General features: G+C 35.9%; 2 protein-coding genes across 6 annotated transcripts; one reads left to right on the top strand and one right to left on the bottom strand.

Annotated features, from left to right (window-relative positions):
- Positions 1 to 718: 718 nt before the first annotated feature.
- LOC18608509 (uncharacterized) lies at positions 719 to 6,922 on the top strand. 5 transcript variants are annotated; one of them, XM_018115752.2, is made up of 21 exons: positions 719 to 914; positions 1,055 to 1,100; positions 1,292 to 1,461; positions 1,723 to 1,851; positions 1,940 to 2,059; positions 2,152 to 2,271; positions 2,352 to 2,444; positions 2,666 to 2,752; positions 2,834 to 2,941; positions 3,045 to 3,149; positions 3,337 to 3,408; positions 3,854 to 3,922; positions 4,018 to 4,152; positions 4,245 to 4,325; positions 4,431 to 4,522; positions 4,595 to 4,712; positions 5,284 to 5,372; positions 5,485 to 5,575; positions 5,689 to 5,780; positions 6,180 to 6,478; positions 6,650 to 6,922. In XM_018115752.2, exons 1-21 carry the CDS (start codon positions 882 to 884, stop codon positions 6,679 to 6,681), a joined length of 2,181 nt encoding a protein of 726 aa, XP_017971241.2. In that variant the 5' UTR covers positions 719 to 881; the 3' UTR covers positions 6,682 to 6,922. The 5 variants fall into 5 exon arrangements, with proteins under 5 accessions (XP_017971241.2, XP_007043307.3, XP_017971240.2 ...); XM_007043245.3 differs by having other exon boundaries at positions 720 to 914; positions 2,149 to 2,271; positions 3,048 to 3,149; XM_018115751.2 differs by having other exon boundaries at positions 720 to 914; positions 2,149 to 2,271.
- A 204-nt stretch (positions 6,923 to 7,126) lies between these two features.
- Positions 7,127 to 11,169, bottom strand: GH9C1 (glycosyl hydrolase 9C1). The gene is made up of 11 exons (XM_018115757.2): positions 10,788 to 11,169; positions 10,469 to 10,681; positions 9,505 to 9,705; positions 9,323 to 9,409; positions 9,080 to 9,244; positions 8,735 to 8,858; positions 8,460 to 8,623; positions 7,966 to 8,299; positions 7,829 to 7,873; positions 7,693 to 7,737; positions 7,127 to 7,603 (listed from the first exon to the last, which is right to left on the bottom strand). The coding sequence occupies exons 1-11, from the start codon at positions 10,995 to 10,997 to the stop codon at positions 7,311 to 7,313; spliced, it is 1,881 nt and encodes a 626-aa protein (XP_017971246.2). The 5' UTR covers positions 10,998 to 11,169; the 3' UTR covers positions 7,127 to 7,310.
- Between the last annotated feature and the right edge of the window lie 1,488 nt (positions 11,170 to 12,657).

Genomic DNA, 12,657 nt, shown 5'->3' with positions numbered 1-12,657 from the left:
GGGTGTTACTTGGCTCAACTGAAAGGAAAACACAAATTTTCCACTCGTATTATGTAGGAACGCAAGTTTTTACCCTTTAAGGGAACAAAATTAAAAATGGTAACTAGATGAAGTGAATAATCTTTGTTAAATGATATTATTGAAATTTTGTTTTAATAAAATTAGTTTGTTAGTAGGTTAACCTACTCTTTAAAAAAGTAATTTCGTATAGCTTAAAATTTTTGGTTGTGAATTATAGAAATTATTGATTATAATATTAATATACGTCTTTCTTTTATAAAATTTTTGATTAAATTTTATGAGATGATTTTTATAATTTCTAGTTTGGTACATAACCAACAATAGGATAAAAGTAACATCTAACAAGTATTTCCGGTTATTTAGGACCCAAACCTGTGATTGGACCACCTAAATGGCCCAATATCCGGCTTAATATTTTCTTGTTTGGGCCTATGATCAACCCAACTTAAATCCAAATGCCAGGTGTCAGGTGGGTCCCCATTATCAATAGATCGAATATTCACCGGGGATTGTCCAATAACAGAACCGACGGTGCGGATATGCCACGTGCAATTCAACCGCTTCAAAGAAGGAAAAAAACACTGAGTAAAAGACGGGCCCACGGGCTGTGCTGCAGTGCACTTGGGACATGCAAAAACCCTAAAAGCCCACCCGATGCTCCTTTTGGGAGTTTAAAATGCGTTCAGACTGGAAATAGACACGCTATATAAGCCACATTATCTCGAGTGCTTCCTTCCCCAAAACCCTAAACCCCCCAAAACATCCTAGCAACTAGGGTTTTGCGGTTTCGCAGAGCCCGCTGTTTTTCTCTTCCAAAGCCCAGAAGATCCATCTCCCGTTTCTGTCTCTCTCGCCTAACAATGGGAAAGTCAAGCAAGAAATCAACCCCCAAAGTACTCTTCTTCTTTCATTTCTTTTAACTCTTCAATTTATTTTCTCGAGTTGATTATGTCGGCTCTTTTTTTGTTGTCTTTTAAATACTTTTTTGTTTTACTTTTGGTTTAATTTTGTGTTTTTCTTTTCTTTTTCATAGGTTGAAGCAGCTCGTGATGTAGCTCCTCTTAAGTCTGGAAAGAAAGGTATTTCCTTTTCTATATTTTCGATTCTTTAGGTTTGCAATTTTAAATCTTTGTGTGTCTCTGTGTGTGAGATTAAGGTTTAAAATATTCTAATTTATTTGCATTGTGGGGCAACTGCTTGTTAACGTTTTTTTCATTTTTCTTTGTCTCTGAAACTCTAGCTATTTTGTTTGTCTTTCATGATTGTATAGGCAAGAGAGAAGCTGAAGAAACTCCTGAAAAACAAGTGGTTGTGAAAAGACAGAAGAAAAACGATGGAGTAGCACAGGCTATCGTAAAGGAGAAAGTTGAAGCAAAAACCCAGAAGAAGAAGAAAGATGAAACCAGCAGTTCTTCGGATGACTCTTCTGATTCTGAGGATGTATGTAAATAGCAATTGTCTCTTTAACTAAAGATTTAACGTTTGTTAGTGTTGATATTGGTATAATGCTGATAGTTCACTTTTTGATCATGTTCTGTTTTGTGTCTGTTTTACATTATGTATGTGCCTTAACTTTATTATTTATGTTTTCCACAGTTGTCTCTTAATTCTCTTCAGTATCTAGAGAACACATTATAGGATAATAAATTGCAGGTGTGTTTGTATCTGCTTTGCCTATTTTAATGTTATCATTTTGTTCAGGAACCTGTACCCCAAAAGAAGCAGCCAGCTATTGTCAAGAATGGCTCTGTACCAGCAAAGAAAGCAAAACAAGCTAGCAGTTCAGATTCTTCCGAGTCTAGTAGTGAGGAAGATTCATCCTCTGATGAAGTGAGTGTTACACTAATGCTTGTAAAATTTGCTAGGTTTCATATGTCATTTGTATATGTTTTGATGTTCAAATTCCTGTTTTTTCCAGGAAGCAACTGCTCAGAAGAAAAAACCAGTAGTTGCTAAAAATAGCTCTGTTCCAGCTGCTAAGGCAGTGAAAACCGAGAGTTCTTATTCATCTTCTGATGATGATTCTGATTCGGATGATGTGAGTATCGAGGCTAATGCTGGATGGTGAACACAACAATTCCTGTACAAACTCTTGACTCCATCTTTGTTATTTAATTTTTGATTTAGGAGCCTGCTGTAAAAACAAAGGTATCAGCAGCCGTTAAAAATGGCTCTGCACCTGTTAAGAAAGGAAAGGCCTCAAGCAGTTCAGATTCTTCAGATGAAGATAGCAGCTCGGATGAAGATGATGTAAGTGCTGGATTGTTGATTGATTTTTTGCTTTTTAATCTGAGGGGAATTTATGTGATTGTTATTTTTTGCATATACAGGAAAAATCAAAGCCTGCCTCTAAGAAAGGACCTACCACTGTTCCCAAAAAGGGGTCAAGTGATAGTTCGGAAAGTGACAGCTCTTCAGATGAGGTAACAGTGTTTTACATGCTCTTGTACTTCAGCTTCATGGAAAAATGTTTCTCCAATAAGTAGAATTAGTAAGATTTTTTCCAACATTTATTTATCTACAATGTAATGCTTGAGATGATTATAGTATTATGTGGATCTCTAAGATCTCTTCTGAGAATAATTGATGTAAGGGAGGAGCACTTCTATAAACATTGTTTCTAATAAGTTGTAGTAATCTGTAGGACACCACCCAAACAAAGAAATTGCCATTTTCTCTTAATAAATTTGCATCTAGTGATAGCAGCTCTGAGGAGGATTCTGATGAAGAGGTGTGATGTCTCATTCATGCGGTTCTGTTTTCTATGTGTTGTTTTGGTTATATTTTTATTGAATCTGTTGCCCTGCACTAGGATGTAAAGAAAGCAACTGTGGTGAAGCAAGTGTCTGCTCCTACCCCAAAGAAAACAGAGGAATCCAGTAGTAGCTCTTCTGATGATAGTGATTCTGAGGAAGAAGAGGTATTTTAACTTTTGAATTTGTTAATCTAGCAGTTTCAGTTTAATCATGGTTTTTATTTTGTGTTATTAACTTATTGTCTTTGTGTCAATGAATAAATTTTAGCAGGAAAATGAAGCTAAAGGTGATAAGAAACCTGTTACTGGCAAAACAGCTAAGAAAGAAGAGTCATCTAAAAGTTCATCAGACACTGATTCCTCTGGGGATGAGGTATTCTTATGGTTGTTTAAGTCTGATGGCAAATTTCCATCTCCAATAAGATACTGAGGATGAGGAATGAGCAATTCCTCCAAGGATGAGGACTGAACAATTCCTCTAAGGAGGAGGCTACTCCTGTTACATTTTGTATTCTTGTTAAAGTTGTACTTATTTAGCACTGCATGATATTTCTTTGCAGGCTCCTTTGAACAAAGTTCCTGTTGCTTCAAAAAGATCTCTCCCTACAGCTGGGGCAAAACAATCAAAACAGGTTGCTCCTCCTTACAATTTTGTGCTTGTAATTGCTCTCCCGTTCATCAGCATTAGTCACTAGGGCAACTTTTGATGTTATGTTGTAGCTGCTCATGTTCTTTTATTTTTTAATGAATAGTTATATCAAAGCAGTGAAGTCTGTTGGGCTTGTTCTACCGTGCACTAATCGGGCAGTCTATTTTGGCTTTTGCTAAATAGTAAATGAGGAGGATAACTTTCCTCTGATTTCCTTTATTCTTTTGGGTTGAACATGATCATTTGGGCATATTTTTATCTTGCCAGTGATGATTTGTCTTGACTGCTCAGCAACTCTAAGTTATATAAGTATTAATTGATTTAGGGATTAATTCTGTAAAAATTATTAATGAGATTTCCAACATTGGGTGAACTGTGACCTCAGTATGATTTTTTTTTTCTTGCTAACTTACCCTCTTACTTTTCAGGAAAGTGATGATAGTGATGATGATGATAGCTCTGATGAAAGTGAGGATGAACAACCTGCAGCCAAAAAGGTCAAATTTTCTTGATCATCTATGTTTCTCTAGATGTTTCTTTCATTATTGTTCTAGTATCTATTTACTAAGTTGTCTAATTCTATAAACTGCAGTCAAAGGTTGCTTCAGATAGTGGAAAAGATGCTAAAGTTGTCAAAAAAGTAAGCAGTGATGAAGAGGAGGGGTCTGAAGAATCATCTGATGAAGATGAGGAAAGTGATGATGAAGAAGAAACACCAAAGAAAAAAGTATGGATCTTGGGAATCTCTGTCGCCTGTGTTATACTTTTGGTGATAATGATGATTGCTTAATTTAGTGTGATTTTGTCTATTGGAATCAGGATACTGATGTTGAAATGGTGGATGCTACAACCCCACAGAAAATTACCAAGCAGCAGGATTTTAAGTCTGCTAAGAAAGCTGTAAATGCCAATTTCCCTTCCACTTTTCTTTCAAAATTTACCCCAATTGTTTGTTTTGCTCATTTTGTTAATCTGGATGGATTCTGATAAGAATTTTCTTTGCAGCCCCAAACTCCTGCAACGCCTCAAGGTCAACCTACAGGATCAAAGACCTTGTTTGTTGGAAACCTACCTTATCAAGTTGAACAAGCTGATGTGTATGTTTAGGTTCTCTGGTCCCTCTAATTTTTATTTTATTTTATTTTTGTCTGATCAATGTTACTCTGCAGAAAGAATTTCTTTAAAGATGCTGGTGAGATTGTGGATATACGTTTTGCTACTGATGCTGAAGGGAACTTTAAGGGATTTGGACATGTTGAATTTGCTACAGCAGAGGCTGCACAGAAGGTAGATTTCTTCTTTGTCTATTTTCTATTTTGGATTGTGAAGGATGTTTGATGTATAAACTGAATATTGGTTAATGTACTTGTATTGAACAGATTCATATTTGAAGTTCATAGAAAATAAATCATTTATCGGGTCAAATAATGACTATTACTTGCTTTTGAATGTGATATGAAATAACTATTGGCAACATGTCAATCTTCATTAGAATAACGTCTTGTTTATTAAACTAATAATTTCAATTATGAAAATTATAGTCCTGAAATTTTGTTCTGTAAGCATTGTATTTGTACTGCACAACTATTTTATGCTGATGAAAATTAAAGACCAAATAGATTTTGTTTTAGGTTTTTGTAAAAAATTGGTATGATTTTCTCAAATTGTACATCAAGTAAGTGATGATGCATGATAAAATATTCTATGAAGTAGTTTTCTAAAATCTGTAAGGGAAGCTCTATGAAAATTTTAACACATAAATCGGTTTTCAAGTGAAATGTAAATGTATTTGCATTCATACTGTTTTGTTCGTAAGTAAGCATTGCTATGTTATTAGTTAACATCATCTTTGTTGCAGGCTTTGGAATTGAATGGTGAATATTTGATGAATCGTTCTCTTAGACTTGATTTGGCCCGTGAAAGGGGTGCATACACACCGTACAGTGGGTATGTTTTTCCTTTCTTCCAATCTTTGAATTGCTATTTAATTTTTAACCCTCAATATTTATGTTGCTATTCCATTGATTTATTCAACGTATTCCCTCACCATCCTTTGCAGCAATGGGAACAATTCATTCCAGAAAGGTGGAAGAAGTCAGACTCAAACAATTTTTGTCAAGGGGTTTGATCAATCTCTTGGTGAAGATGAGGTTAGTGGTTTGCTTTAAATATTAGCTAGCTTTAGTTGCTCTTTTCTCCTCTCCGCCTTGCATCTTTTTCCTTTTTTGTATTTATATATTTACTGTGTCCAAAACATGCACAGATTAGGAGTTCTTTGGAAGAGCACTTTGGTTCTTGTGGAGAGATTTCTAGGGTGGCCATTCCAGTAGATCGGGAGACTGGTGGTGTGAAAGGGTTTGTATCTATTGATGCTGTTATTTATGTTGTTCTGAAATCCTGTTTTCTGTCGTTTGTGCTTTGTCTTTGTATTGTTTTTCACATCAATTGTTGGAATTACTTGCATTTTCCCCCTTTTATCTTCTTCTTTGCTGATTTCCGTCCTAAGATTGTAGATAAGTGTGTACCTAGTGCTTTTTGCATAATGCCATAGAAATAGCTAAGTAGAACCTAGTCATTTAATGCATGTTGGATGTGAACGAATAATATATGGGGTTACACTGGTTGAAGTCTCCTTGAATATTCATTATTGCACCTTCCTTGTTTGAATTTCTTTCCTTGTAACTCTAATATCTTGGAAGCTTTCTTGTGATGGTTAGAAGTAGTCAGTATCTGATTATAATCAATTGATTGCAGTTATGCTTACTTGGATTTCAACGATGGTGATAGTTTCAACAAAGCTTTAGAACTTGATGGATCTGAACTAAGCAATTATTCCTTGTCTGTGGATGAGGCAAAACCAAGAGGTGAATTCCGTGATGGTCCAGGCAGTGGAAGAGGTGGTGGCAGGAGTGGTGGAAGGAGTGGGGGATGGAGTGGGGGAAGGGATGGTGGTGGCCGTGGTGGTCGTGGTGGTCGGCGTGGGGGTGGTCGATTTGGTGGTGCTGGCAGAGGTCGTGGACCTAATAAGCCAAACCTTGCTGCTGCTGGCACGGGTATATGCTGTTGCTCTGCTTGTTTTGCTTACATTTATATTTATATATATTTTTGCTGAGATAGATTATTATTGCTGATTGTTTTGATTACATTAATTCCTTTCTTCTTGCTGAGATAGATCATGAACGTAATGTGTGGCTTTCTCATAAATTTTATCCCCCCAAATGCAGGAAGGAAGACAACTTTCAATGATGAGGATTAGCGAGTGGTGGGGTCGAGCACTTGTTTTTTCCCCTGCCTTATCGTCCGTGCTTAAGTTAAAAAGTAGTTATTGTTTTTGGTAGAATATATTTTTGGCATTCCAACTTTATTTTGTTATCTTAATTATTGTGTTGGATTTCGTGAAATGTTTTATGCCGTTGCTATTAACTTTTAATTGTTTGTTATCAGAATTTGCCTTTTGGGCTTATATTATATAAAAATATAATTTTGATATTATGGAAGTCAACGAAGCATTTGCTATTAATTGGATCGTTTTTATCTGTTTGTGTTAAACCTGAAAATGTCCCGATACTTTTAATCGGGCTTTTAAGTTTTAACTCAAACCTTTTGAGTAGAGTTGCATTTTCTTTTTCTTTTGGGTTTCAAGCCTCCTGAGTAGTTAAATCAGGCAGAACCACGAATTTATGCAAAATAAAGATGTACAATTGATAAAAGGTCCTTGATATGTTTTTACCATACCAAGGACGTGAAGTTGATATTCATTAAGAATCTTCTGAAACTTATCGTTAAATTGTATATTAAATATGTAAATTACAATTTTCGGGCGGAGCTTTAGGGTCCCAGACTCCCAATGTGTGGAAATTATGTGGGTAGGAAGTGTTGCAGGAGTCAATGGTAGCCGAGAACTGAAACCTTGGCTTGGGGCCCTCCTTGAACGTAAACAAAACTGCACTCCGAACCAGGTTTCAAGACTCTAAGCCAGTGTGGAAGCTTGTAGGTGTTCTTGACAGGAGTTGGAGAGAGTCCCCATAAGGTCCCTGAGAGATCTTCGACCAGCAGCTTAAGATCTGTTATTGGCTTTCCAGATGTATTCTTCATTATTACCCTGTGGCGGTAGTATGTCGCTTTCCCAACATTCCATGAGCTGGTTACCGAGTGAAGGAACTCAACTGGGACACCACCTGCAACATTTGCAGATCAAGGTTTTTTAGCAACTTAACTACACAACATATTTTAGTTGTTATATTTGGTGTTGATTATCTTTATTCACCTGAAGATGTTGTGCTGGGTACCGGTGTCTGCTGGAGATGGTAGTCTGGAAGTAGGAAATATGGACTTTGATGAGATGCTATTGGGAATAAAATGATCAGATAGATTAAGGGAAACAGAAATTCTGGTTTACTCACTTTGTTTTGGTTGGTCTGTTGTTGCTGATCCTTTATGGTATGGACCTGTCAAATTTAGGCCAGGGAATTCAGAATTCTACGATCTTGGCAGCAAGTGATTTAGTTCAATGTTCAGCGAGGTAGGAAAATGTTGTTACCTTTGTTTCCAAATAGGTTTTCCAGCTTAGAGAAGAGACCTACAAGCGGTGCAGAGCCAGAAAGTGTAGGCTCGGTCTGCTCATAATTGGAGCGGTCATCACTGAAGTTATCGTTCTGATCAGGTCCTCCCACGAGTGCTCCGTTGATGACATTAGGATCTGCTTCGGGGCGGCGGTACCAGGCCTCAAATCCCTGGACGCAGCTCACTGTCTGAGGAAGAACTGTGATAGAGGCAATTGAAGCACCTCTGTGGTGGACGTGAATAGGATATTTTGGTCCGTAACCAACCAAGTAGCTCATAGACTTGGGATTTTTCCCTAGAATGTAGTCAGCCTGTGCAACAAATCCAAGCAATAAGTAAATGTTATGAAGCCTTTTCATTGAAGGAAGCGGAAGACAAACAACCAAAGCCATATGAAAGGCGTCAAACAGGATGAGAAACTAGTATTGTTCGTTATTAGTTATTTCATTTAAGGACAAAGTATAGATTTACCTGTGACTTGGCAAAATTTAGAACTTCATTAGGTTGAACTTGGCCATCAGGACAAGTGAGTTTGGCTTTCGCAGCAGAGAGATAATCAGAGTACACAGCAAGAAGAAATGCCGCAGCTGAAGCATATTGCAAATTGTTCCATTCACGCACATACATCAAACCTCCTGGTACATCAATATAAGCAGATGAAGATTTAGGTTACCCCTTTGAATTGTAGAAACTTCAAGCAAAGAATTATGATTCGATCAAAAAGAGATTTAATAAACAATACTAACCAGGGGTGAGGTGGACATTGTACCCATCATTCTTTTGCAGACAAGCACAAGCAAAGTAATCTGCTTTGGCCTGATATTGCTTTAATGTTGAAGTGTATGCACCACCTTTTTGCTCCATCAATACCTGCCATGGCAATGGCACCCCTCTTTAACTGACTATTTTTTGCAGTAATTATCAATTGAAACATGCAGAACATTCTGTTTTAGCATTATTTGAGTAAGAGATGATAGAAAAATGAACTCAATTAGCAATTATATGCCTTAACCCAGGGTGATTTGTGGCGAAGCAAGGTTCAAACCCCACAAAAGAGGGAACGAATCGATGGACTTTGGATTTCTTTTTACCTTTGAAAGAAGGATTTGCACACCGGCATACTTGTTGTCCCAAGAGAATTCTTTGACTGCCCATCCAGTTCCACCCATGTAGACAGCATTGTCTACAACATACTTCAGATAGTTCTCCTCACCAGTTGCTCGGAATAGCCAAGTGGCAGCCCACAGTAATTCATCCTTCACCAAAGAGCAGTTGATTAAGAAAAATGAATATCAGAACGCGGAAGTTAAGGATTTAGGCATTGTATTGCTTACCGAATAACCTGATGATGTATAGAACTGCTTAGCACACTGGATGGAGTCATCGTATAGGCCTCTAAATCTATCCGCAAATGAGAAAAGCTGCAACGGGTTGAAGATTAAAACGTCAGTGAAAATTTGAACCTTTTCCCCTTATATTTCTATTAATAGACATTGGGACTTTTAGATGTTCTTACCTGTTTGGCATGAACTAGGAGGAGTGCTGAATAAGAAGAGTTGTAGGGCTTGAAAGCTATTGCAGCTGCAGCTAAAGCAGCAGCAGTTTCAGCAGCAAGGTCTGAACCAGGATGATCCTGGTCGAGCTTGTAAGCTGTTCTAGGAGTTGTCATGTCTTCTGCGCGCTCCCAACAATAGTGGTCAGAGTCCCCATCCCCAACCTGATCATTTGCACACACCGTTTCACATAGCACATAATACATGGAAAGGTAAAGGCCCTTTATTCAAATCATATTTAATTTAATTAGAAAATAGTTTCGGATCATCATCGATGGGCCGTTGAGATTGTTTTTATATCATTTAGCTAATAAGAACATGCATCTCATTTCACATGACGTTTCTATCAACAGAGTTAAAAACAAGTGCTCTTACTTGAACAAAATGTGAAAATTATGCTTCCTATATACTTAGAATAAAGTTAATAAAGATTAGATTAAATTACCATTTGGTAACTTAACTTTTTTGAGAACATCTATTTTGGTTACACAATTATCAATGTTTATCAAAATTAATTTGATAATCATTCAACCGTTATAAACTAATAGTTAACTGATGCATCAACTAATCTTAAAACCCTTGATGCATGTTCATGTAACATGTCTAATGTCAATTGATGTTGGTCACATGGTATTGTCCATGTTAAGTGACTTTGATCATGTGGATAATACCATGTGACAGATGAGTTGATATGAATATATTATATGATTAAAATTAATTGATCGTATTTCTAATAGTTGAATGATTAAAATATTAATGTTAATAAATATTAATAATCAAAACATAATTTTCCAAAATTGAAAGATTAAAATAAAAATTCTTGAAAAATTAAGTGATATTCTAAAAGGTATTGATTAAATTCAACAATGTGCTAATGAAAGTAATATGAAACAGTTTACCTAAGACGGGATTTGACAATATTCCTACCTGTCCCCAGAGAACATTGGGCTGAGTATGAGCCTTGATGAAGTAGTCAGTGCCCCATCTGATCGCCCATAGAGTATGCCTCATTTGGTTTAAATTAGTGATCTCCCTCCTGTATTCAATAGTTCCCCATGCAAGCATTGTCACACTAAAAGCCATAGGGAGCCCAAACTTCACATGATCCCCTGCATCATAGTATCCTCCCACTAAGTCCACCTGTGGTGATCATCAAGACAAGTTAAAACAAATACTTGCTTGTATATTTTCAATATCATACAAAAATTTTAGTCAGAGGGCTAAAGCAAGGCTTGAAGTGTCCTACCCCTTGATGAGAGCCGTCCTTGAGGCCTGAGTCACCGCGCCACTTGACACGCTGGTCGACGGGTAGTTTACCAGACCTTTGTGCCTCGAAAAACATGAAGGTTTTGTCAAGAGCTTCACCATAGTTGAACTGATCAGCTGTTGCAATGGCCGCCTGAAATCCAACTAACCCAACCAGGGTAAGGCAGACAACCAAGTTTAAGTTGTTCATGATTAGGGAGCCTGGGCTGAGCTTTACTCAAAACTCAAAAGACACTACAATATTTGTCCGAACCCTGCCTATATGCTTCTTTGCCTCTTACGTGAACAATGCTTTTATACAGAGAGAGAGGGACATAAGAATGGAAGAGAAACAGGTTTGAGAATCTCTGTGATATTTGATTACATTGGTGATAGTGGTAGCCCTCACGTTTTAATTCCAAGTTTCTAACAATGGAGATGACAAAAAGTAGAGCTTCTCACGTTGTGTATTATTGTGTGTATATTTATATATGTTAGTATATCTTTACAGTTTGACAATAAAAAAAAAAAAAAATAGATATACGGTTATGGTGCTGCACCTGCTTATGGACCGCCAATCATGCGTCTAGATAACCAAATAGGTAGCCAACTTTAGACAAACATATATATATATAGATTAATACTAGTACCAAATTAAACTAAGTTAAATGTATTTGTCAACCTTTATTTATATATTGATTTCTTGTGATATTGTTGCTTCATTAACCTAGCTTTATATAGTTGTAATTATATATACTTTTTATTATGATTGAAAATGGATGCTTCCTCCCTTTGAATTTGATTCTTTCAATTTCAAATGTCTCTTTTGGAGACTACACCATAATTACATAATGTTTTTTGAATGAGGTTTGGGTAAAATAAAGAAAAGCTTGACATGATAGAAAGATCAATTCGCCTTCTACTTCTTTTTTAGTTGTTTTACATGCTGACCACAATAAAAAATGACGTTGAAAAATACCCTTTTTCTTTGTAAAAAGAAATATCTTATCTTACCAATAAAAGAGTAAGGGCAGATAAAAATTAACGCTTCATCACAATTATGTACTTCTGTGTCTCTGGGATGAAGCCTCCGCCCCATTGCTTCATTTCCACTTAAATATCCATTAAAATTAGAAAAAAATATAACCCTCTTTATAAGGGATTTCAAAAATAATTATTAAAATATATTTAACTATTTTTAATCATATTTAACTATGATTTGACAAAAATACACTTAAAACTATTTCAAATAAATTAAGTAATTTATCACAATTTTTCCTTATTTCCGTCTCTACTTTCGATTTCTTTCTTTCACCGTCTACCTTTTTTTAATTTTATCGTTTTTGCTCTTTGGCATCTATCTACTGTGCTTTTGATTTTTCTCTCTCGTGTTTTCAAGATGCCAATGATTTTTCTCTCTCGTGTTTTCAAGATGCCAAGTGAAGATTTTGATGTGCTTAGAGTGGATGATTATTCGAAAAATTTGATTTTTAAGTATTTTAAACGAAATTAAAACAGTAAAAATAATCACAGATATTTGAAATAGTTTGAATCACCTAGATACCAATAAACTTAAGAATTTGAAATTTATAAACATAGGATTTCAAAGGGAATTTTTTTTTCGATTTTTAGCCAAAATAAGTGTTTAGATAAATATATATATTTTGATTTATGAAAACATGTTAGAAACATTTTAATCAGTACCAAATTATCAAAAAAAAAAAAAGTCGAGAGGATTTGAAGTTTTGGTTTACAAGTAATAACAACATTTTAGCGATTAAAATGTAATAATATTTTTTCAATATGACGTGTAACAATAATATTTTTTTTCAATATGGAGTGTAACATGTTCCTATATATGTAGTGTAATA

This window comes from Theobroma cacao, chromosome 2 (genome assembly GCF_053813885.1).
Source record: "Theobroma cacao isolate CCN51 chromosome 2, ASM5381388v1, whole genome shotgun sequence".
NCBI classification, from domain to species: Eukaryota; Viridiplantae; Streptophyta; class Magnoliopsida; order Malvales; family Malvaceae; genus Theobroma; species Theobroma cacao.
The sequence above is the reverse complement of the archived record's forward strand: the minus strand, read 5'-3'. Positions and strand labels throughout refer to the sequence as shown.

Coding starts and splice junctions, on each gene's coding strand:
- LOC18608509 (XM_018115751.2), top strand. CDS start 882: ATGGGAAAGTCAAGCAAGAAATCAACCCCCAAA. Junction 1,462..1,722: donor ACTCTTCTGATTCTGAGGAT/GTATGTAAATAG, acceptor CATTTTGTTCAG/GAACCTGTACCCCAAAAGAA. Junction 5,781..6,179: donor GAGACTGGTGGTGTGAAAGG/GTTTGTATCTAT, acceptor AATTGATTGCAG/TTATGCTTACTTGGATTTCA.
- GH9C1 (XM_018115757.2), bottom strand. CDS start 10,997: ATGAACAACTTAAACTTGGTTGTCTGCCTTACCCTGGTTGGGTTAGTT. Junction 10,682..10,787: donor AGGACGGCTCTCATCAAGGG/GTAGGACACTTC, acceptor TGATCACCACAG/GTGGACTTAGTGGGAGGATA. Junction 8,624..8,734: donor CAATGTCCACCTCACCCCTG/GTTAGTATTGTT, acceptor TTGATGTACCAG/GAGGTTTGATGTATGTGCGT.